General features: G+C 45.9%; 1 protein-coding gene across 3 annotated transcripts; it reads left to right on the top strand.

Annotated features, from left to right (window-relative positions):
- Positions 1-4,504: 4,504 nt before the first annotated feature.
- Positions 4,505-21,779, top strand: ticrr (TopBP1-interacting, checkpoint, and replication regulator). Of its 3 annotated transcripts, none has more exons than XM_055922154.1 (22): positions 4,505-5,910; positions 5,999-6,269; positions 6,502-6,743; positions 7,109-7,334; positions 8,187-8,331; positions 8,583-8,725; positions 9,025-9,237; positions 9,745-9,890; positions 10,713-10,810; positions 11,076-11,172; positions 11,278-11,360; positions 11,767-11,985; positions 13,379-13,463; positions 13,642-13,711; positions 14,171-14,308; positions 14,414-14,504; positions 16,509-16,567; positions 16,748-16,879; positions 16,996-17,099; positions 18,442-20,704; positions 20,822-20,950; positions 21,115-21,779. In XM_055922154.1, the coding sequence occupies exons 1-22, from the start codon at positions 5,230-5,232 to the stop codon at positions 21,222-21,224; spliced, it is 5,745 nt and encodes a 1,914-aa protein (XP_055778129.1). In that variant the 5' UTR covers positions 4,505-5,229; the 3' UTR covers positions 21,225-21,779. The 3 variants fall into 3 exon arrangements, with proteins under 3 accessions (XP_055778129.1, XP_055778128.1, XP_055778127.1); XM_055922153.1 differs by having other exon boundaries at positions 4,507-5,910; positions 10,716-10,810; positions 20,819-20,950; XM_055922152.1 differs by having other exon boundaries at positions 4,507-5,910; positions 20,819-20,950.
- Positions 21,780-23,251: the final 1,472 nt, after the last annotated feature.

Below are 23,251 nucleotides of genomic sequence, written 5' to 3'. Positions count from 1 at the left end.
ACAGGTGCACCTTGTGCTGGGGACAATAAAAGGCAACTCTAAAATGTGCAGTTTTTCACACAACACAATGCTACAGATGTCTCAAGTTTGAGGGACTGCGCAATTGGCATGCTAACTGCAGGAATGTCCACCAGAGCTGTTGCCAGATAATTTAATGATCATTTCTCTACCATAGAAAAGTATGTCCAACAGGCTTCACAACCGCAGACCATGTGCAACCACGCCAGCTCAGGACCTCCACATCTGGCTTCTTCACCTGCGGGATCGTCTGAGACCAGCCACTCAGACAGCTGATGAAAATGTGGGTTTGCAGAGCCGAAGAATTTCTGCACAAACTGTCAGAAACCGTCTTCGGGAAGCTCATCTGTGTGCTCGTAGTCCTCACCAGGTTCTTGCCTGACTGCAGTTCAGCGTCGTAACTGACTTTAGTGGGCAAATGCTCTCCTTCGATGACCACTGGCATGCTGGAGAGTGTGTGTTTCACGGGTTCAACTGTACCGGGCAGATGGCAGACAGCGTGTATGGCGTCATGTGGGCAAACAGTTTGCTGATGTCAACATTGTGAACAGAGTGCCCCATGGTGGAGGTGGGTTTATGGTACGGGCAGGCATACGCTTTGTACAACGAAAACAATTGCATTTTATTGATGGCAATTCAATGCACAGAGATACCATGACGAGATCTTGAGGCCCATTGTCGTGCCATTCATCCGCCACCATCACCTCATGTTTCAGCATGATAATGCACAGCCCCATGTCGCAAGGATCTGTACACAATTCCTGGAAGCTAAAAATGTCCAAGTTCTTCCATGGCCTGCAACCTTACCAGACATGCCACCCATTGAACATGTTTGGGATGCTCTGGATCGATGTGTACGACAGCGTGTTCCAGTTCCCGCCAATATCCAGCAACTTCACACAGCCATTGAAGAGAAATAGGACAACATTCCATAGGCCACAGTCAACAGCTCCCCGAAGCGAAGGAGATGTCGCTTTGCATGAGGCAAATGGTGTTCACACCATATACTTACTGGGTTTCTGATCCACGTCCTTCCCTTCAGTGGCGATTTTAGCATGTAAATCTTGTTTTGGCAAACTCAACTTTTTCATTTTTTTATGCATGCCTGCAAAGCCACAGCACAACACTAAACAATACATGAATTGCTCTATAACTGTGACAAACGGTGCCCACAAACTGTTATGGCCGACATAAAGCTGTCACAACTGCAGAGCTTTCCTTTCAGCACCGTGGAGTAGATCTGTACCACCGCTACACATGCCACACATCAGCGGAGCCTTGTCTGGCAGCGAAACATTTCCTTCAGCCTCATTTACTGCCTTTTATAAAAAACCATAGCTGATTATGGCTGACTTGCTTAAACAAATGTGGTTTCTACTGACTCCTTGTGGATTTGTGAGACTCGAGAAGAACCGTGTTCTCCTTCGATAATAATGAATGTCGACATGAGTTTTGACCTTTGAACCATACACAAACATTATTAGATTTATGTTCAGTAAATTCATAATGTTTGTTCTAATATAATTAACACTTAGCTCTTAAGTATAAGCAAATGCAAGCAAACGAGCTGCGATGAGGTAGGCCTATTTGTTCAGCACTTACATAACGGACACCGACAGAAATTCTGATACATTCAGCAAGATGTTGTGGCCTTAACTTTTACTCTTCTTTAAGTCACCACACAGAGGGAGAGAGAGAGAGGGGGAGAGAGACCCAGAGTCAGTGGCTAGCTTACTATTTGAAGTATTTTATAAGGCCCATGTGGTCTCAAAAGGAAGGAAAATACAATCATGAAGATCCACTTTTATAGACAATATACCGACGCACATTGCATTGCGTAAACAAAACAACCCTCGCAATATCAACTGGAATCACATGTCTATTACAAATATTTGAATTGGAAGAGACCTTCCTCTGGCATACATGACAACATTATATAGTACCCCTTCCTCGTCAAGAAAAGCACTGGAGCTTAATATAATACAAAGTAAGCAAAATACACTGCTCAAAAAAATAAAGGGAACACTTAAACAACACAATGTAACTCCAAGTCAATCACACTTCTGTGAAATCAAACTGTCCACTTAGGAAGCAACACTGATTGACAATAAATTTCACATGCTGTTGTGCAAATGGAATAGACAAAAGGTGGAAATTATAGGCAATTAGCAAGACACCCCCAATAAAGGAGTGATTCTGCAGGTGGTGACTACAGACCACTTCTCAGTTCCTATGCTTCCTGGCTGAAGTTTTGGTCACTTTTGAATGCTGGCGGTGCTTTCACTCTAGTGGTAGCATGAGACGGAGTCTACAACCCACACAAGTGGCTCAGGTAGTGCAGCTCATCCAGGATGGCACATCAATGCGAGCTGTGACAAGAAGGTTTGCTGTGTCTGTCAGCGTAGTGTCCAGAGCATGGAGGCGCTACCAGGAGACAGGCCAGTACATCAGGAGACGTGGAGGAGGCCGTAGGAGGGCAACAACCCAGCAGCAGGACCGCTACCTCCGCCTTTGTGCAAGGAGGAGCACTGCCAGACCCCTGCAAAATGACCTCCAGCAGGCCACAAATGTGCATGTGTCTGCTCAAATGGTCAGAAACAGACTCCATGAGGGTGGTATGAGGGCCCGACGTCCACAGGTGGGGGTTGTGCTTACAGCCCAACACCGTGCAGAACGTTTGGCATTTGCCAGAGAACACCAAGATTGGCAAATTCGCCACTGGCGCCCTGTGCTCTTCACAGATGAAAGCAGGTTCACACTGAGCACACAAGCACATATGACAGAGTCTGGAGACGCCGTGGAGAACGTTCTGCTGCCTGCAACATCCTCCAGCATGACCGGTTTGGCGGTGGGTCAGTCATGGTGTGGGGTGGCATTTCTTTGTGGGGCCGCACAGACCTCCATGTGCTCACCAGAGGTAGCCTGACTGCCATTAGGTACCGAGATGAGATCCTCAGACCCCTTGTGAGACCATATGCTGACACATGCACATTTGTGGCCTGCTGGAGGTCATTTTGCAGGGCTCTGGCAGTGCTCCTTCTTGCACAAAGGCGGAGGTAGCGGTCCTGCTGCTGGGTTGTTGCCCTCCTAAGGCCTCCTCCACGTCTCCTGATGTACTGGCCTGTCTCCTGGTAGCGCCTCCATGCTCTGGACACTACGCTGACAGACACAGCAAACCTTCTTGTCACAGCTCGCATTGATGTGCCATCCTGAATGAGCTGCACTACCTGAGCCACTTGTGTGGGTTGTAGACTCCGTCTCATGCTACCACTAGAGTGAAAGCACCGCCAGCATTCAAAAGTGACCAAAACTTCAGCCAGGAAGCATAGGAACTGAGAAGTGGTCTGTGGTCACCACCTGCAGAATCACTCCTTTATTGGGGGTGTCTTGCTAATTGCCTATAATTTCCACCTTTTGTCTATTCCATTTGCACAACAGCATGTGCAATTTATTGTCAATCAGTGTTGCTTCCTAAGTGGACAGTTTGATTTCACAGAAGTGTGATTGACTTGGAGTTACATTGTGTTGTTTAAGTGTTCCCTTTATTTTTTTGAGCAGTGTAATTCCAACATTTCCTAAAATGATGAATAAGATGAATGAAATAGACGTATATGAGTAATAGGCTTATAACAATTGAGATGTACAAACTATGGCATAAGGGAATGATGAGTGGATAAGAGGCAATGCGTAATTTAGATTAATACATTCATGAGCGAGCTAAGAATGACGTCGTCAACATAACATTTTTTTTTGTCAGCACCTTTGAAATGTACAGTGACAGAATTCAGAAGATGGGCAGTTCTTGCAGTATTCTCCCTGTACACCAAGTCAGAACCACAGGATAAATAAAGGGGGCATATAAGCAGACAAAGAAGGCTCTTGCGATATTCGATGATGACATTTCTCTAAAACAGGCTATAGACTACATCTGCACCATCAAGTCAGAACAGTAAGCTAAGTTATGAGGGGGAAAGGGACCAACTTATTAGGGTGAGGCACATGGGCTACTAATAGCTGACTACACAACATACACTTAGTATTAATTTCTTAGCTACAGTATGTACATATCTCCCTGGCATATTGCATCATTTATGCAGCAGCATACAGTGGTGGTAAATGGCCAATATACCACGGCAAAGAGCTGTATCCAGGAACTCTGCGTTGCGTCGTGGTTAAGAACAGCCCTTAGCCATGGTATATTGGCCATATACCACACCCACTTGGCAGCCTTATTAGAGAATATTTTACGGCAGACACCACAACTAAATTATTTATTCTCTCTGTGAGTCTGTAAAATCGAAAACCATTAAAGGCATTGGGTGAAGGTAAATTAATCCACGAATACGAATATCATTTAAAATATATCTCACATGACATTTTCATGAATTTATTTTCATGAACTTGATATTAGCGTGAAGCCCATTCAAAAAAGAACAAAAGAACTTTGATAGGGTATTTAGATTTTACAGAGATGATTGATTTAATCCAATCGGAGATTACTGTGACAGTGGTGGCAAATCATCGACAAGTATTCTACTCACATTGGTAACGTTGCACTCGATCGGTTCTCATTCGCCCAATCACAGCAAAGAGGGAGGGGCTTCAAGACGGGGGCGCGAAGAGTTTGAGGAGAGAAGGAGCTGTAAAATGGCGAATCTTTAAAACTATAATGGTAGATACGTTTTAATATGATAAAAAAACAAAACAAACGTGTGACAATTTTGCGTCTAAATAATTAGCTATTCAACACGTCGCAACTATATTGGCGCGGGCGTCTGCTCATTCCAAAACCGGTTTACGGTAAACAAACAAAAAATCGTAAACAAAGCTTGTTTCGCTCGCTTGAGCCAAGTAGCTAGCAAGCTAGCTAACGTTAGCAACTGTTGTATCTGAAGGTAGCATTAGCCAGTTCATGTTCAACCAGATGAGAAATTTGCTAACTTCGTGACAATTATCTACTTGGTGTACATGGAGCAAGTGCAGGCGTGGGCGTCTGCTCATTACAAAACCGGTTTATGGTAAACAAACAAAAAATCGTAAACAAAGCTTGTTTCGCTCGCTTGAGCCAAGTAGCTAGCAAGCTAGCTAACGTTAGCAACTGTTGTATCTGAAGGTAGCATTAGCCAGTTCATGTTCAACCAGATGAGAAATTTGCTAACTTCGTGACAACTATCTACTTGGTGTACATGGAGCTAGTGTCCCGTTCCAGCCATGGCTTTGCATAACTTAGTTTTTGTCATTGATGTGGATTATCGGCCGTCAGGACACGTCAATGTCGTAAACCATCCACTGAAGCAGGGCATTCTCCGAATTCTGCTTCATTTCGGATATAAGTATGGATTCGAGAAGGTGCGATGGGGTTACAAATTCTGTCAATCAAGAACTGGACGACGCAATGGTAACCTGATATCCAGGGGCTCTGATTTTAAAGAACTACGAGACAAAACTTTTGAGGACTTCGAGGTTGAGTTTCAATTAAAGTTCGATGCAAGTGAGAAGACAATCCCGACTCAGCCAAGGAATCAACCCACCAGCCCTGCTGCTTCCATACAGAATGCATTGAAAGAAGCTTTGTTGGACTTCCAATGGGACAGACCAGATATCACCTCTCCCACCAAATTGACATTGAGACCCAGGAGAGGTCGAGCGGGTAAAGGAGGCCCGCCTCAACCTGAGGATGAATTGTCAAGCCTGGGGAGAAATGTGTTATTCCTCTTGTCAAGGTGTCCTCACTCCAGGGCAGATTTAGGAGAATATGTGTCCCTCGCTGGAATCCCTGCAGGTGCCAGTCACACAGACGTGTCCGACCGTATCCTACCCAAGGGACTCCATGAAATGTTGGTCCAACGGCAAGTTGTCCTTCACTGGGTGGACAGCACTTCATACGTCCAGGTAAATAGTGACAGTTGCTTTCAAATAACTGGACAAATGTCATTGGGAATCTGTTAAAAGACTTGCTGACCTGTCTTTCTCATTCCAGGTTATGAGAAGTGAGGAGCACTGGGGCTCAGATAGGCTTTCTGAGGTGTTGAGGGAGATGGGTGGTAGAGTGGTCCCCATGGACGCCCTGCTAAACCTGTGCTGTCCTCACAAGCTCTCCAGTGTTCAGTCCCCCGTAGACTCCCCTTCAGATGCCATTTTGAGGAGAGAGACCTTTCCACTCGACTCTAGCATGGGATACCTGTTGTCCTCAGAACGACTGTACCGCCTAGCGTTTCCTGTCCTGGGGGGAGTCCTGAGATGGGGGCAAGGTTTGTGATGCATGGAAGTGAACTGTCATTTGGAAAATCTCCCTCTCTCACTGGATTAGTCTCATGACATAACAAAGCTATTATGCCTACACATGTTAACCAAATCACAATAAAAGGCCACACCTCTAAATCTTGTAGTAGTGAATAGTATTCATCATTGATATAAGAGTACAACCATCTGGTTTCACATCAACATGCTGTTTTTCCCCTGTGTGCTGTCTGTCGTACTCAGGTGATGCTCCACAGAGCTGCAGTGTGACGTTGGAGCCGGTTGCCCTCAGACAGAGGCTCCTCCCAGCCCCCGTGGAGGTGTGTCTGAAAGGGGTCCTTCGGGGCTGGGACGCCCACTCCCTCACAGAGGCGTCCTCCTCAGAGTCCTGGGTGCTGCAGTGTTCCATCAACAACCACACAGACCAGGGCCAAGCTGTCTTCCAACAGCTACTAAGGGAGCTCTCTGCCCAGGCTCTTCACATGGTAAAGCTACACCGTAGCGCCAATGTTGCCAGATTCTGTTGACACTTTCCAAATGGGAATAAAACCACCCAATATGGCAATAATGTGTAGGACATAGAAGTACTGTTGTCTTCCTGTTTAGTTGTCAGTGTGTTGTGTTCAATTTGAAACGAGAGGGTTTCATCTAAACTGAAACAAACATCTGACTGTTGTCCGCTGTGTTGTCCATTCCGCTGTGTTGTTCATTCCGCTGTGTTGTCCACTCCGCTCCACAATGGTCATGATGCTCCCAACAGATCAGGCTAATAAGTATCAAAATTATTATTTCACTAATGTCAAAATGATCAATGTTTTTGGGGCTAATAACTAGTTTGTTGTCTCCACAGTTTGCAGAGGTGAGTGACGGAGGAGACTTGCCGTGCTCGGCCTTCCTGTCTCCCCTCTCAGCCCTCACGGCTTTGCTCACCGTCCTTCGGCCCAGCGTCGCTTCCGGCTACCACACCCTGACCTTGGATGTCATTGCTCCAGCAGCGGCGGACACCTCCTCAGACCTGCCCGAGGTGGTCAGCAGTGTCCTGGGAGGGTTCTATGACATCGTGGAGGGAGATGGAGGTTATGATTGGCTCTGTTTCCTCTGTCTTTATTATCCGCCTTAACATATCTGAGATGACTAGTGACTAGTAGTTACAGTAGGGTCTGAGATAACGAGCGACTCGTAGTTACTGTAGGGTCTGAGACGACTCGCGGTGACGGTAGGGTCTGAGACGACTCGTAGTTACAGTAGGGTCTGAGATGACTAGCGACTCGTAGTTACAGTAGGGTCTGAGATGACTTGTGACTAGTAGTTACAGTAGGGTCTGAGATGACTTGTGACTCGTGGGTACAGTAGGGTCTGAGATGACTTGCGACTCGTGGTTACAGTCGGGTCTGAGATGACTTGTAGTTGCAGTAGGGTCTGAGATGACTAGCGACTCGTAGGGTCTGAGATGACTAGCGACTCGTAGTTACAGTAGGGTCTGAGACGACTCGCGGTGATGGTAGGGTCTGAGACGACTAGTGACTTGTAGTTACAGTAGTGTCTGAGATGACTAGCGACTCGTAGTTACAGTAGTGTCTGAGATGACTAGCGACTCGTAGTTACAGTCGGGTCTGAGATGACTAGCGACTTGTAGTTACAGTAGGGTCTGAGATGACTAGCGACTTGCAGTTTCTGTAGGGTCTGAGATGACTAGTAGTTACAGTAGGGTCTGAGATGACTAGCGACTCGTAGTTACAGTAGGGTCTGAGCGATAGCTCCACCTTGCTTCTGTGGCATTGCTGTCACCTTAATTGTCTGAACTTTTCTTACCTTTTATATCAAATTGAGTTTTCAATTCAATTACAGATCTCCAGAAAATGATTCACTCAATTAGTTTATTGGTACAGTGTTATCGTAACAGACTGAGTACTGTCCTTCCTCCACAGCTCCTCTAGTTGAGCCCCAGGTTCCTGACTGGGCACAGCAGGAGCTCGGCCATTGGTCCAGCCCACTGACTGCTGGGCTGGTGGAGGGCTGGTTCCCGCACGCTGACCAATCAGGAGTCAGCTCCCACTTAATGGAGTCAATGAGGTATGATTTGCCCTTTTTAATGTTATGTCTGTAATTATGTGTATTTGAAACATCACAATTTCTTAATATTAAATATAATGTCCTTAGAACACTGTCGCCTAGTTTTTAAATACATAGATATCTAGGGCCAAATAACAATTTCCCGGTGGTTAGTGTCTTTCCTACACATATATAAAAGTTGCAGCTGAACTGCTTAATCATGACCTTTAAACTATTATTGACTATGTCAATGTCTATGTGTGTGTGTCCAGGCTGCTCCATGCGGTGCCAGAGGGTGAAACCGAGGGTCAGGAAGGGGAGCTGTCGGGCCCTCAGCAGGACTTGGTCATCAGCCTGGCAGAACTCTACCAGAGAATGACCTCCCAGTCCCACAGTGACAAGACGGGGAAGAAACGTAAGGAAACGCCTCAGACCCTACTGGCTGCATACCCCCCCTTCCCCCTCCCTCATATCTCTCAAGACCCCCCCCCCCCCCCTCAATTGTCAGTGACTTCTGTTTGTATTTTAGAAATGTCTCAATATATTTTTGTACTAATCAGTGAGCGTCTCGTGTGTGAACAGATGGCTTTCGATTGTTCTGTGATACGCCATCGTCACCTTATCGGTGTAGCAGCTCATAACCTACAATGACGAGACACTTATCATGTTGTTCTTCCCCTGCTGAGTGTCTGTCTATTCTCCTGTCGCCTGCAGGGGGCGCCCAGCGCACGCCGGTGAGGCAGAAGATGAAGACTATGAGCCGCTCACTGCAGATGCTGAATGTGGCCCGTCTGAATGTCAAGGCCCAGAAAAGCCAGGCTGGAGAGACTGAGGTGGGGGCGCCGGGGGCTGAGGGCTGCAGGGCACAGGAGAGGCTGGGGAAAAGACGATCAGGAAACGGGGCCAAGACTGGACCCCACGCCCAACGTAAGTATTGTTTGTCTGGCCCAACGTAAGTGTCTTGTCTGTCTGGCCCAACGTAAGTGACTTGTCTGTCTGGCCCAACGTAAGTGTCTTGTCTGTCTGGCCCAACGTAAGTGTCTTGTCTGTCTGGCCCAACGTAAGTGTCTTGTCTGGCTGGCCCAACGTAAGTGTCTTGTCTGTCTGGGCCCCACCACAACAACAGGGTTGTTAAGTGTTCTGCTCCCAAAAGGCTAAAGCATAGTCTCAGCATGGTTCAGATTCAGCTTTTAATGGTCAAATGATTGATAAGAGGCCTAGTCTCATAATTATTAGACAGCGAAATGAAGATGGGTGTATTACAGAGCATTCAAATAAAACAGTTTACTTTTATAGAACAGAGTTGGTTCTTGGTGTTCTATGTAGCATAAGGAATCATGCCAGCTCTGTACTTTCTGTTTATCTTCAATGAATGTTCTGAACATTACACCAGTTAATAACTGTCACTAACTTCCATGCCTGCTCTCCTGTCAGACTTCAAGAGCGAGGCCGAGCTGCTGTCCCACCTGAAGGCCGGCTATGAGAAGACAGTGGCTGAGAGAGACTCCTCCCTCCTCACTGAGGCCCAGCACCTTCTCTCTGCTATCAAGATGTTCCAGAGGCCCAACCCAGACCTGGGGGTAAGATAGACCTGGGGGTAAGATAGACCTGGGGGTAAGATAGACCTGGGGGTAAGATAGACCTGGGGGTAAGATAGACCTGGGGGTAAGATAGACCTGGGGGTAAGATAGACCTGGGGGTAAGATAGACCTGGGGGTAAGATAGACCTGGGGATAAGATAGACCTGGGGATAAGATAGACCTGGGGATAAGATAGACCTGGGGATAAGATAGACCTGGGGATAAGATAGACCTGGGGATAAGATAGACCTGGGGATAAGATAGACCTGGGGATAAGATAGACCTGGGGATAAGATAGACCTGGGGATAAGATAGACCTGGGGATAAGATGTTCCTGGGGCCCAACCCAGACCTGGGGGTAAGATAGTCCTGGGGGTAAGACAGACCTGGGGGTAATACGTTCCAGGGGCCCAACCCAGACCTGGGGGTAAGAAAGACGTAGAGAAGAAAATACCTAGTGGACAGGTTCTATTTGAAAATCCTGAAGGTCACTATCTCGTAAAAGAAAAGTGTAAAAAAACGTAAAAAGGTTAATGTGATGGAATACCTGACTTGACAGGATAAACGGCTAATGTGATGTAATACCTGACTTGACAGGATAAACGGCTAATGTGATGTAATACAAATACGAATTTGTGCTTAACTTAATTGCCTAGTTTAAATAAAGGTTACACATACACTAAAACTGATTTATCGCGATATTTAACAAGTTAGATGATATGTAAATGCGGATATCGGCCAACCCTAATGCAAGGGTTCCACTTCCTTACGTTCACGTATTCCGTCGGAATACGTCTGACTTCACTCTTTCTCTCTGCCCAGCAGGTCTGGCTCTTCGTCCAACAGAACCTGCTCAAGTCCAGCAAGTCCATCCGCCAGCTTTACAGCAACACTCCTGACGCCGACAGCAAACTCAGAGAGTAAGTAGTGACTGTTAAACATAGTAGTCTCTGGTTTCTAATTATTATTATTATTATTATTATATTGAACAGGAGCTTATGGTCTTCACCGATAAGTGTGATTTTAAATAGAGGATTGTTTTCATCGAGCGCCGAACCAACTGAAACAGACTACCTGGGCTTGTCCAATAAGAAACACTGATTTTTGTTTTTGGTTTCATAATGTTTTACTACGGTTTGCCCTACTGAACACGACAAATTACTAACACTGACATGTCTCTCTCAGGTGCCAGCTGCAGGCGATTCTCAGGTTGGAGATGTGCCGACTCCTCCCCTCTGAGCAGCAGGCCGACACACCGGATGTGGAGGAGACAGTGGAGGAGGTAGGAAACGACTAATCCTAGCCACCTCCACAACCCATCATATTACTTCCTCCAAACAAAACAGAGTCATTTTACAGGCTTTGATTTCTCCTTCCCTCTACCCAGGTGACTGACATGTTAAGGATCATCTCTCTAACTAAAGACCCGGTGTACCTGGCCAAGTTCCTGCAAGATGAAGTCCTCCCTGTGTGAGTTTCTTCTCTTCTCTGAAATCGACTTTAGGGGTTGAATCCAGATTAAGGAGATGAGGAAAATAGCTCTATATATAGTTACAATAAAAATAGCGCTATAATTATGCAATATAGCCCGAGGGGGTGTGGTATATGGCCAATATATCACGGCTAAGGGCTGTTCTTAAGCACAACGCTGAGTGCCTGAATACAGCCCTTAGACGTGGTATATTGGCCATATATCCCAAACCCCCGTGGTGCCTTATTCCTATAATAAACTGGTTACCAATGTAATTAGAGCAGTAAAAATACATGTTTTGTCATACCCGTGGTATGCGGTCTAATATACCCTGGCTATCAACATTCAGGGCTCGAACCACCCAGTTTATAAAAAGTTAGAATAAATGGTGTTGTGGGCTGTCAGGTTCCTGACGGCCATCCCTAGGGTCCTAGCAGACGTATACTACAGCCTGGGAACCCAGCTGCCCGCCGCCCTGTCAGCCGTGCTGCCCTCTGACTTCTTCAGCGACGAGTCCGTGACCAAGGACAGCGTCTCCTCTCCTCACCTCTCCACGGCCCTCAGCATGGCCTCCGACTGCGGGGAGCTACAGGAGCTCCGCGACCGCTCCGCCAGCAAGAGGAAGTAAGTTACCTGGGGCCGGAGGCTTTATCTGCTGTGGTGCAGCTGTGTGGATGTGATACAATGACCGTTCTAAGTTGTCTGTTGTTAGTACACTTTCATATAGCCCTCTTTAATGAACCCCTGTTAGTACACAGTCATATAACCCTCTTTAACTAACCCCTGTTGTTAGTACACTTTCGGCTAGGGGGCACTATTTTCACTTCCGGGTGAAAAGTGTGCCCAAAGTAAACTGCCTGCTACTCAGGCTCAGAATCTAGGATTTGCATATAATGGGTAGATTTGGATAGAAAACACTCTCAAGTTTCTAAAACTGTTAAAATGATGTCTGTGAGTATAACAGAACTTATTTGGCAGGCGAAACCCAGAGGACAAACCATCCAGAATGTTTTTTTTTTTTTGAGGTCATTCTCTTTTCAATTGGATTTCTATGTGGATCTAGATTTCTAAGGCACTTGCTTGCAGTTCCTATCACTTCCACTAGATGTCAACAGTCTTTAGAAATTGGTTGATGTTTTTCCTTTGAGAAATGAAGAAGTAGGGCTGTTCAGAACGAGGGTCTAGTGTAGTGTTGTGGTTGGGGCGCGTGACCTGAAAGCTCGCTCCACTTTATTTTCGTTCGGTATTGAACACAGTTTATCCCGTCATAAATTGTATCGATTATTTACGTTTAAAAATACCTAAAATTGGATGAGGAAAGTTGTTTGAAATGTTTGGATCAGTTTTACAGGTAACTATATTAGATACTTTTTAGTCATGTTAAACGAGTTGTAACCGGTGTTTTTCTGGATCAAACGCGCCAAATAAGTGGACATTTTGGAGATATAACGACAGAATTTATCGAACAAAATGACCATTTGTGATGTTTAATGGACATATTGGAGTGCCAACAGAAGAAGATCATCTTCAAAGGTAAGGCATGAATTATATTGTTATTTCTGACCTTTGTGTCGAGCCTGGCGGGTTGAAATATGATTTTCATGTGTTTGTTTGATGGGGTGCTGTCCTCAGATAATAGCATGGTTTGCTTTCGCCGTAAAGCCTTTTTGAAATCTGACACTGTGGCTGGATTAACAAGAAGTTAATCTTTAAACCGATGTATAACACTTGTGTGATATATGAATTATTATTATGAGTATTTCTGTTTTTGAATTTGGTGCGCTGCTATTTCACTGGTTTGAGTTGAGTTTATTTTATTTTTACAGGGACGGTGCACATTAAGCAGCGTTTCAGTAAAAGTGCCGGTTTTAGCCAGCCGGCTAATTTTCAACCGCACTCCCTGGGCAGGTTATTGTGTGTGTCAACGGGATTGGCGCGCGAAGGGATCACTAAGAAGTGAACTAACCCTTTAGTACACTTTCATATCACTCTTTAACTCACCTCTCTTGTGTTTGAGGAGTGGGAGGCTGACTCGCCATCGCAGCATGACTGAAGCATCCCAGAGTCTACAGATAGAGGTGCCCAGGAAGTCCACCAGAGCGGTGAGCTAAGACGGGATACATTTATTTTATTCTACCACAGCTGTAAAGTCCGATAAAATAGGGTCTCGATCACTGGGTCTTTGTAATATTGATCTTTTGTTTGTCTTGTCTGAATGGATGTACAGTATGAACTTACTAATCACCCAAATCTTGATCTATCCCTGTGTCGTTTGAACAGGCCAAGCGTAAGATCTGTGTTGCTGTGGAGAAACCAACCGCTGAACCGCCCTCAAAGCAGGCTGCACAAGGTCATTTCCTCCAACTCTGTTAGATCAACAAACTCTTTGTCTCATACACTCAGATTCAGAGTGTCTAATAGTTGCATGTACAGGGTTGCAGGTGTGATTGCAGGGTACAGTGAAAATCTTAGAATGTCCATAGGGGAATCAGCAGGTAAGGTAAGTGACCGTTGAGAAGATGGGGGGGGTGTCTGTAGGAGGAAGTTGCAGGAGGGAGGGTGGAACTGGTAGCTGACTAGTGGTGGCTATTCAGCAGCCTGATGGTCTGAGGATAGAAGCTATTGGCCAGTCTGACAGTTCTTGTCATGATGCTAATGTACTGCCCGCGTCTTGAGTGATTGAAGGGCGTGGCTCAGGTGGCTGGAGTCCCTGATGATCTTCTTGGGCCTGCCCTAGGTGTCCTGTAGGGCAGGCAGCCATCTTGTGCTGTAATTGTCAAATTTGAATACCACTTAATTTGGTCTACAGAGGTCACAAAGGTCCGGAGGAACTTGTTCAACCAGGAGACTATGTCCCCTTCCAAGAAGGCCAAGATGCCCAGGAGTCGGTCTGTCTCGGCCGTGGAGGGACTGAAGCATAAAGGCTCCCAGGCAACAGAAGGTGGTGGTAAGAACACTGTGTTCCATGATAGTTCAATGTTCCAAGAGCTCAGTAACACAACTTAAAAGGTTTTGTTAGCACCTGAGACTTAGAGGAAATCTGCCCTTTCAGATCGTCATTCCCTCCTGACCAAAAAGGTGACAGAGACGCCCCTTCATAAGCAGGTGTCCAACCGTCTGCTGCACAGGCAACAGATGGGCAGGTGAGTCCAACATGTTTTTTTTAAATCCTGATTATAAAATATGTATATATAGAACTAAAATATGAAGGCAACATGTAAAGTGTTGGTCCCATGTTTCATGAGCTGAAAGAGCCCACAAATGTTCCATATGCACAAAAAGCTTATTTATCTTAAATTTTGTGGCCAAATTTATTTACGTCCCTGTCAGGAAGTGTTTCTCCTTTGCCAAGATAATCCATCCACCTGACAGGTGTGGCATATCAAGAAGCTGATTAAACAGCATGATCATTACACAGGTGCACCTTGTGCTGGGGACAATAAGAGGCCACTCTAAAATGTGCAGTTTTGTCACAACACAATGCCACAGATGTCTAAAGTTGAGTGCGTGCGCAATTGGCATGCTGACTGCAGGAATGTCCACCAGAGCTGATGCCAGAGACTTAAATGGTCATTTCTCTACCATAAGCCGTACGTCCTACCACAGACCACGCGTAACCACGCCAGCCCAGGACTTCCACATCCGGCTTCTTCACCTGCGGCATTGTCTGACACCAGCCACCTGCACAGCTGATGAAACTGTGGGTTTGCACAACCAATTTCTGTATCCCGGGTTCAACTGTAACAGGCAGATGGCATACAGTGTGTATGGCGTCGAGTGGGCGAGCGGTTTGCTGATGTCAATGTTGTGAACAGCGTTCCCCGTGGTGGCGGTTGGGTTATTGTATGGGCAGGCATAAGCTACGGAAAACAAACACAATTGCATTTTATCAATGCCAATTTGAATGCACAGAGATAACGTGACGAGATTCTGAGGCCCATGGTCTTGCCATTCATCCACTGCCATCACCTCATGTTTCTGCATGATAATGCACAGCCACACGTCGCAAGGATCTGTACACAATTCCTGGAAGCTGAAAATGTCCCAGTTCTTCCATGGCCTGCATCCTTACCAGACATGTCACCCATTGAGCATGTTTGGAATGCTCTGGATCGAAGTGTACGACAGCGTATTCCGGTTCCCGCTAATATCCAGCAACTTCTTACAGCCATTTGAAAAGGAGTGGGACAACGTTCCATAAGCCACAATCAACAGCCTGATCAACTCTGTGAAAGATGTCGCGCTGCATGAGGCAAATGAGTCACACCAGATACTGATTTGGTTTTCTTATCCTTTTTTTTTTTTTTTTAAAGGTATCTGAAACCAATAAATGTAATTCTGTATGACCCCTGTCATGTGAAATCCGTAGATTAGGGCCTAATGAATTTATTCTAATTGACTGATTTCCTTATATGAACTTTAACTCAGTAAACTTTTTGAAATTGTTGCAGGTTGTTATGTTATATGTTATATTTTTGTGTATATTTCCACACAATGAGGTTGGAATAATTCTTTGAAACTCTAAAAATGAGAATACCTTTTTAGTGTAAGAGCTGTTTGAAAAGACTGCCTGAAATGACTGCCTGTTTTGTTGGTATGGAGTTTTGGCCTGCCTGGGTCCATAGACCAGGCGGTAAATTAGTTAATAAACCAATAAGAAAGAGTTTCAAACCTCTCTGCCAATAACAGATAGTTTTCCCCTTTCCACTCAGACCACTTCTAGTAAAATTATGTTTTGACAAATTGCTAAGAAGCTAATTTTTTTTCTTGTTGACTGTTTTAATTTAAAACACAGTAAACTAACTATTTGTTACCCAGAAATTATTTGATATTGAGATTACAAGAGGGAAAAAACTGCTTTTAATATTAACTAGTATGAATTAAATCAACACTAGTATACGAGTTAACTAGTATTTATTGACAAATTAATACTAGTTAATACGAGTTATTCATTTACTTTGATTCATATATGAAAAAAGGGAGTTTTGCATCGTTGGCAGTGCAAATGGCTCATAATTTGCCTTGTTGTATTAGTTTAACATTTTGATTTGTTTAGGAGAAGTTATTACTGTAACGGAATTTGTAGCAGTACATTGTGGGGGGACGATAGTGGATAAGCGAAATGACAAATCTGTTTGATTTGTCAGGAGGTCTGTCCCGACAGACGAGTGCATCGTTGAGGAGTCGCCAGTGAAGCCTCTAGAAGGTCAGTGACTAAGAGTCTACATGAAACGGTCAATGTCCTGTGCACATTTCTGAGATGCTCATAAACGTTTTTAATATCAACCACATCAACAATGCAATTGTATAAGTTGATAAATAGTCAGGGGTTTTAATAGTTTTAAAATGCCAATATAAAAGACATGAACAATTATATTTATAACAGACTTGAGGAGGAGTCCAAGATTGGAGAAGTTTGCCAGGAGACATTCCAGTTTCTACTCAAGCTCCCAGCCTCGTTCCCGCAACCTGGACAAAGCTCTCTCCTCTCAGCTCCCGCTCAGTGACAGCAAAATAGGTAGGTTGACTAAACACCATTATTTCATCTGTATCCGTATAGTTACCACCGTTCAATATTCTGTGGAGTCTTTCAGCTGACACATATTGACATCATTGATCATTCAATTTCTGTAGGTGTGGTAAACCTGCGGTCAGTACGGTCTCCAGTACGTCTTCTGTTTGAAGCCACACAGTCCACGTCCAGCTGGAGGCAGTTGTCTAACTCTGATGCCTTCCAGGTAACTCCATCTCGTTGAACCTCTTCAGATGTCATGCAGTGCATTCTGGAAGTTTTCAGACCCCTTCACTTTTTCCATATTTTGTTACGTTACAGCCTTATTCTAAAATAGATATAAACCTATTTTTAATCCTCATCAATCTACACACAATACCCCCCCCCCACACCCATAAATTAGTAATTTTTGCACCTTTTATTAAAAATAACAGAAATACCTTATTTACATAAGTATTCAGACCCTTTGCTATGTATTTTGTATTTATTATGGATCCCCATTAGCTGCTGCCAAGGCAGCAACTACTCTTCCTGAGGTCCGGCAAAATTAAGGCAGTTTATACAATTTTAAAAACCATAAGGAGACTCAAAATTGAGCTCAGGTGTATCCTGTTTACATTGGTCATCCTTGAGATGCTTCTATGATTTGGAAAGGCACACACCTGTCTATAAAAGGTCCCACAGTTGACAGTGCATGTCAGAGCAAAAAACCAAGCCATGAGATCGAAGGAGTTGTCCGTAGAGCTCTGAGACAGGATTGTGTTGAGGCACAGATCTGGTAGAAGGGTACCTAAACATTAAAGGCCCCCAAGAACACAGTGGCCTCCATCAAATGGAATAAGTTTGGAACCACCAGAACTCTTCCTAGAGCTGGCCGTGCAGCCGAACTGAGCAATTGTAGGAGAAGGGCCTTTGTCAGAGAGCTCTGACAGAGCTCCAGAGTTCCTCTGTGGAGATGGGAAAACCTTCCAGAAGGACAACCATCTCTGCAGCACTCTACCAATCAGGCCTTTATGGTAGAGTAGCCAGACGGAAGCCACTCCTCAGTAAAAGGCACATGACAGCCTGCTTGGAGTTTGGCGATAGGCACCTTAAGGACTGACCGTGAGAAATAAGATTCTCTGGTCTGATGAAACCAAACTATTTGGCCTGAATGCCAATGCCTGGCACCGCTTATCACCTGGCCAATACCATACGTACGGTGAAGCATGGTGGTGGCAGCATCATACTGTGGGGATGTTTTTCAGCTGCAGGGACTGGGAGACTAGTCTGTATGGAGTGGAAAGATGAACAGAGCAAAGTACAGAGAGATCCTTGGTGTTAACCTGCTCCACAGCGCTCAGGACTTCTGACTGGGGCGAAGGTTCACCTTCCAACAGGACAACGACCCTAAGCACACAGCCAAGAGAACGAAGGAGTGGCTTTGGGACAAGTCTCAATGTCCTTGCGTGGCCCAACCATATCCTGGACTTGAACCCGATTTTGAAAATTCTCACAAGCAAAGAATAGCTATGCTGATTTTAACTTGTGATACTTATTGGAAATACTTGCTTGGTTTTCCTTTTCAGAGTCCAAATAATACTCCCACAAACTCACCTGGTAGACACCATAGGTCTGCTAGAGGGAGCAAGACACCTCAGACCCCCAGAACACCTAAGAACTTCAGGTCCTCCAGGGTCCAGAGTTACTCGGTCACAGATAGCCAGATGGCAGGGCCCTCTCACGGGCAGGGTGGCATGGCACTGAGGGGCAGCCCTTTCAGATCCCCAGCCAGGAGGAGCCTGGTGCTGGAGACGCCCCAAAAGGAGAGCCCTCTGAAGGGCATCCTGAGGACTCCGGTCAAGACATTACTGGAGCGTCTGTCTCCCTTCGGCCCTAGCCTGCTCCAGAGCCCACCCTGCTCCAGAACGCCCAGGAAGCACGTCACCTGGTCCCCGTCTCCTCAGAAACTTAGAGTCGCGGAGACTAACACACCCTTCAAGGTGCCTGAGTCGCCTCACCTTTCCACCCGACGTTCTCCAAGGCTGTTGATGAACACACCCGACAAGTTCTGCAGTCCGCTCAAGAGTCCCAGCAGCAAACAGGCAATATCTAAAACTCCAGAAAAAGTAGTACAGAGATCGCACAGAATTTCCCCCCAGGCGTCTCTGTCCAGGATTCCGGAAAATTCTGCTGCAGGTGGCATTGAGGTGACGCCAGAGAAAAGTGGACGTCCGAGGTCTTCCAAACGGCTTATGGGAAAATTCAACACACCTGTTAAGAATGAGCAGGACCTCCCTGATGGTACTCAGAAACACCACTCTTCTGACCACCCACCCACTCCCACCACCACAACCCCCAGGAAATCTCTGAGACCTGCCCACGGCATGCTCACACCCTCTGGAGGAACCCCTGTTGAAGAATCTCTCTCCATGCCTCCGCACCAAGGCATGCTCACACCGAAGAAAAGGACCTCAGGATTGTCAAGGTCCGTAACGTCACCAAAGACTTCTGTCAAAACCCAACTGAATAAAACGACTGTTGTCACCACCTCTTCAGCTAAATGTTTGACCAGGACTAGCTCTGGCCAGGGTGTGCAAGCTAAAACCAGGCAGAACCTGATATCCTTGTCCAATGAGAGTTTAACTGTAGTAGTAGCAGCAAGCACGGATCTTACGAGTAAGGAAACCAGTGACACCGTGTCCAGCGGAAATGTGCCGTTGGACTTCCACGAGAGGGAGCCGTCTTCCCAGGCCTTGGGGGGAGAGATGGGGGCCAGCTCCCATCAGCTTGACTCTTCCCAGTTCAGCACCACCTCCGAGGACGAGAGCATGGACATCTCCGAGGCCAAAGTGATCATGACCCAAATCACTGACGGCCTCAAGATGAACATATCCTTCTCCAGGAAACCCTCAAAGACCAACAACCAAGTCTTCCAGTTCACCGGAGCCTCTACCAAACAGCCAATACCCGCAGAAACCACTAAACCTGGGAGAAGCTATGGTTTCCGCCAGACCCCTGACCGCCAGCAGAGGGAAGCGGCAGTCCGTTGGGGGTACTCCACTGAACCATCTCGGTTCTCCATCCCCAGGACTTCAGGAACCACCACAAGTTGCAAGAAGGAGCTCGTCACCCCGAACCTCCTAACGTACAAAGTGGAGCTGGAGATGCAAGCGTCGGGGCTGCCCAAGCTTAAGTTAAAGCGCATGAACTCTTTCAATGCCGGGGAGGGGGCTGCAGGGTCTCCGACTCCCACTGGCAGTATGAACCTCCCCCACACGAACAGCCCTCTTGCGCTCTGCTCCAAACACAGAGACGCCAGTCACGTCTCGCCATCGCTATGCACCCACGGCACTCCCGCCAAGGGCACTCCGGGGAAAGGGGGCTTCCAGACGTACATCTGCCAGTCCTACACCCCCACGCGCCACCCCGCAGGGACCATATCCCCCCTGGGCACAGCTGAGCTCATCCCCCTGACCCCGTCCCCCCAGAGCATGGGGAGGTCCACCCCAGAGAGCCTCAACAGCTGGCCCCGCAAAAAGAGGGCTCGGCCTGGGGTGGTGGGGGGCAAGCAGCGGGGACTGAAGGAGGAGCACCTGCTAGAGGGGCTGGAGATGTTGGACGAGGCAGAGCTGGAGGGAATTTACAGACTGAAGGAGACGGAGGAGTCTGACGCACTACTACTGACTCCCACGTCCAGCCAGTTTACCAGGTCCTCCCCTGGTAAGAGAGCAGGCTCTCCTCTGGACCAGCTGGAGGACATGGACTGGATGGAGAGCCAGGTTCAGCAGGCTGAAGGTGCCGAACTTCTGAAAGATGAAGATTCCGTCATGGCCACTGGAACTGTTCACTGTGAGTTTTATTAATTGAATTTATTCATATGATTCCTCTAATGGTGAACTTTTCATCTGTTTATTGATTAGCAATAGTTGATTTTTGTTTGTTGGTTTGATTGATTATCTTCAGCAGTGGTAACACCCCCGAGCTCTAATGTGAGGAAGCCAGTGTCTGCCAGTGGGATTCTAGCCCTCACTCAGTCGCCCATGTTATTCAAGGGGAAGGCAGGTTCTTCCACCAAGAGAACTCATCATTTTATAGGTGAGATTATTATCAGGATTATTTTGCTGTATTGTATGTATGTTTATTATTCTACAACCACTGTTTTGTTCGTAATATCTCAGCTAGTCATTTTAAAATATGCCATTTAGTTCAGAAAAGGCAAAATGATGTGTAAAGAAATGTACATCTGATTGTCTTTTTAGATGAAGCCCATTCTCAGAAGGAGTTTGAGTTGGAACGCTCTCCCTTCAGCCAGCCCCCCAGGCGGTCAACTACAAGAAACACCTACAGTAGGAAGAGACTGCTGGACTGACCTGGCCTGGACTGGATTGAACTGGTCTAGCCTGGCCTGGACTCGCCTGGACTAACATAGCAGTCACCCTGTCAGACTTCTTTCAACCCAGCAGCAGTTTTGTAAGGTATTCTTTAAACAGGGGGGCCAAATGTTGATTATTTCATATGAAGCCTCAGAAAAAAAGCTCGGCCCACAACCTATCCCAAGAGAACATCTTTGAACACTTGGATTTTTCTCCAACCCTGGGTTGATGGCTGGTTCCTTTGGTTTGGGATGTGTACGACTGAAGTACTTGCATGGGATATTTGTGACTTTTTTCTCCCCTCTTTGTAACAAAAGCGTTAGTTGAACCATATTACAATCAAGTCACATCATGAACGTTTCAGCGATTTATGGTTCTTAATGTTTATTTATTGGCTAGTTTGTTGGTAGATTTTTTTTGTCACCTACTACTTTTCCGTAAAAGGGAAAATATGTACGTATGTTTATATATTGAAATTATTTTGTAAATAAAAGCTTAACTCTTTTAAATAAAGCAATTAACATTGCTAATTTGACTGTTTTTAAAACAAATGATTTGTACTGTATTATTTGTATACTTAGATTAGGAAAGTTACCCATAACTGGGCTGAAATGGACACCTGCTCGTCCAACATCTCATTCCAAAATCAAGGGCATTAATATGGAGTTGGTCCCCCCTTTGCTGCTATAACAGCCTCCACTCTTCTGGGAAGGCTTTCCACTAGATGTTGTAACATTGCTGCGGGGACTTGCTTCCAATTCAGCCACGCGCATTAGTGAGGTCGGGCACTGATATTGGGCGATCAGGCCTGGCTTGCAGTCGGTGTTCCAGGCCAGTGAAGTTCTTCCACACCGATCTCGAAAAATCATTTCTGTATGGACCTCGCTTTGTGAATGGGGACATTGTCATGCTGAAACAGGAAAGGGCCTTCCCCAAACTGTTGCCACAAAGTTGGAAGCACAGAATTGTCTTGAATGTCATTGTATGCTGTAGCTTTAAGATTTCCCTTCACTGGAACTAAGGGTCTAGCCCGAACCATGAAAAACAGACACAGACCATTATTCCTCCTCCACCAGACTTTACAGTTGACACAATGCATTGGGACAGGTAGCATTCTTCTGGCATCCGTCAAACCTAGATTCGTTCATCGTACTGCCAGATGGTGAAGCGTGATTTCACTTCAGAGAACCCAGCAGTCCACTACTCCAGAGTCCAATGGCGGCGAGCTTTACACCACTCCAGCATTGCACATTGTGATCTTAGGCTTGTGTACGGCTGCTCGGCCATGGAAAGCAATTTCATGAAGCTCCCGACGAACAGTCCTTGTGCTGACGTTGCTTCCAGAGGCAGTTTGGATCTCGGTAGTGAGTGTTGCAACCCAGGACAGACAATTTTTACCCACGAAGCCCTTCAGCACTCGGTGGTCCCGTTCTGTGAGCTTGTGTGGCCTACCACTTCTCGGCTAAGCCATTGTTGCTCCTAAATGTTTACACTTCACAATAACAGCACTTGCAGTTGACCGAAGAAGCTCGAGCAGGACAGAAATTTGACGAACGACACTGTTGGAAAGGTGGCATCCTATGATGGTGCCACGTTGAAAATCACAGAGCTCTTCAGTAAGGCCATTCTACTGCCAATGTTTGTCTATGGAGATTGCATGGCGGTGTGCTCGATTTTATACACCTGTCAGCAACGGGTATGGCTGAAATAGCCAAATCCACTAATTTTAAGTGGTGTCCACATACTTTTGGCCATAGTGTAATCGTTTTATCTTTCAATTTCAAGATTGTTTGTGGTCGATTTCATATTTTAAAGTATTTTAAATACCTTTTCACGAAACAATATAAAATAGTTTACCATATATAAGATATTTTAAGTTATTTGAATTAAATAAAATGTGAAAAACTAAAACCACAATTATTAGTGTTTATGAAACATATATAAGTAACCTAATTTATCGTTAGAATCCCCCCCCCCCCCCAATGTTCATTGATCACTGAATGTTCAGTATGTGACTGACCAG

This window comes from Salvelinus fontinalis, chromosome 5 (assembly GCF_029448725.1).
Source record: "Salvelinus fontinalis isolate EN_2023a chromosome 5, ASM2944872v1, whole genome shotgun sequence".
Taxonomy (NCBI): domain Eukaryota; kingdom Metazoa; phylum Chordata; class Actinopteri; order Salmoniformes; family Salmonidae; genus Salvelinus; species Salvelinus fontinalis.
This window is presented reverse-complemented; position numbering and strand designations above follow the sequence as displayed.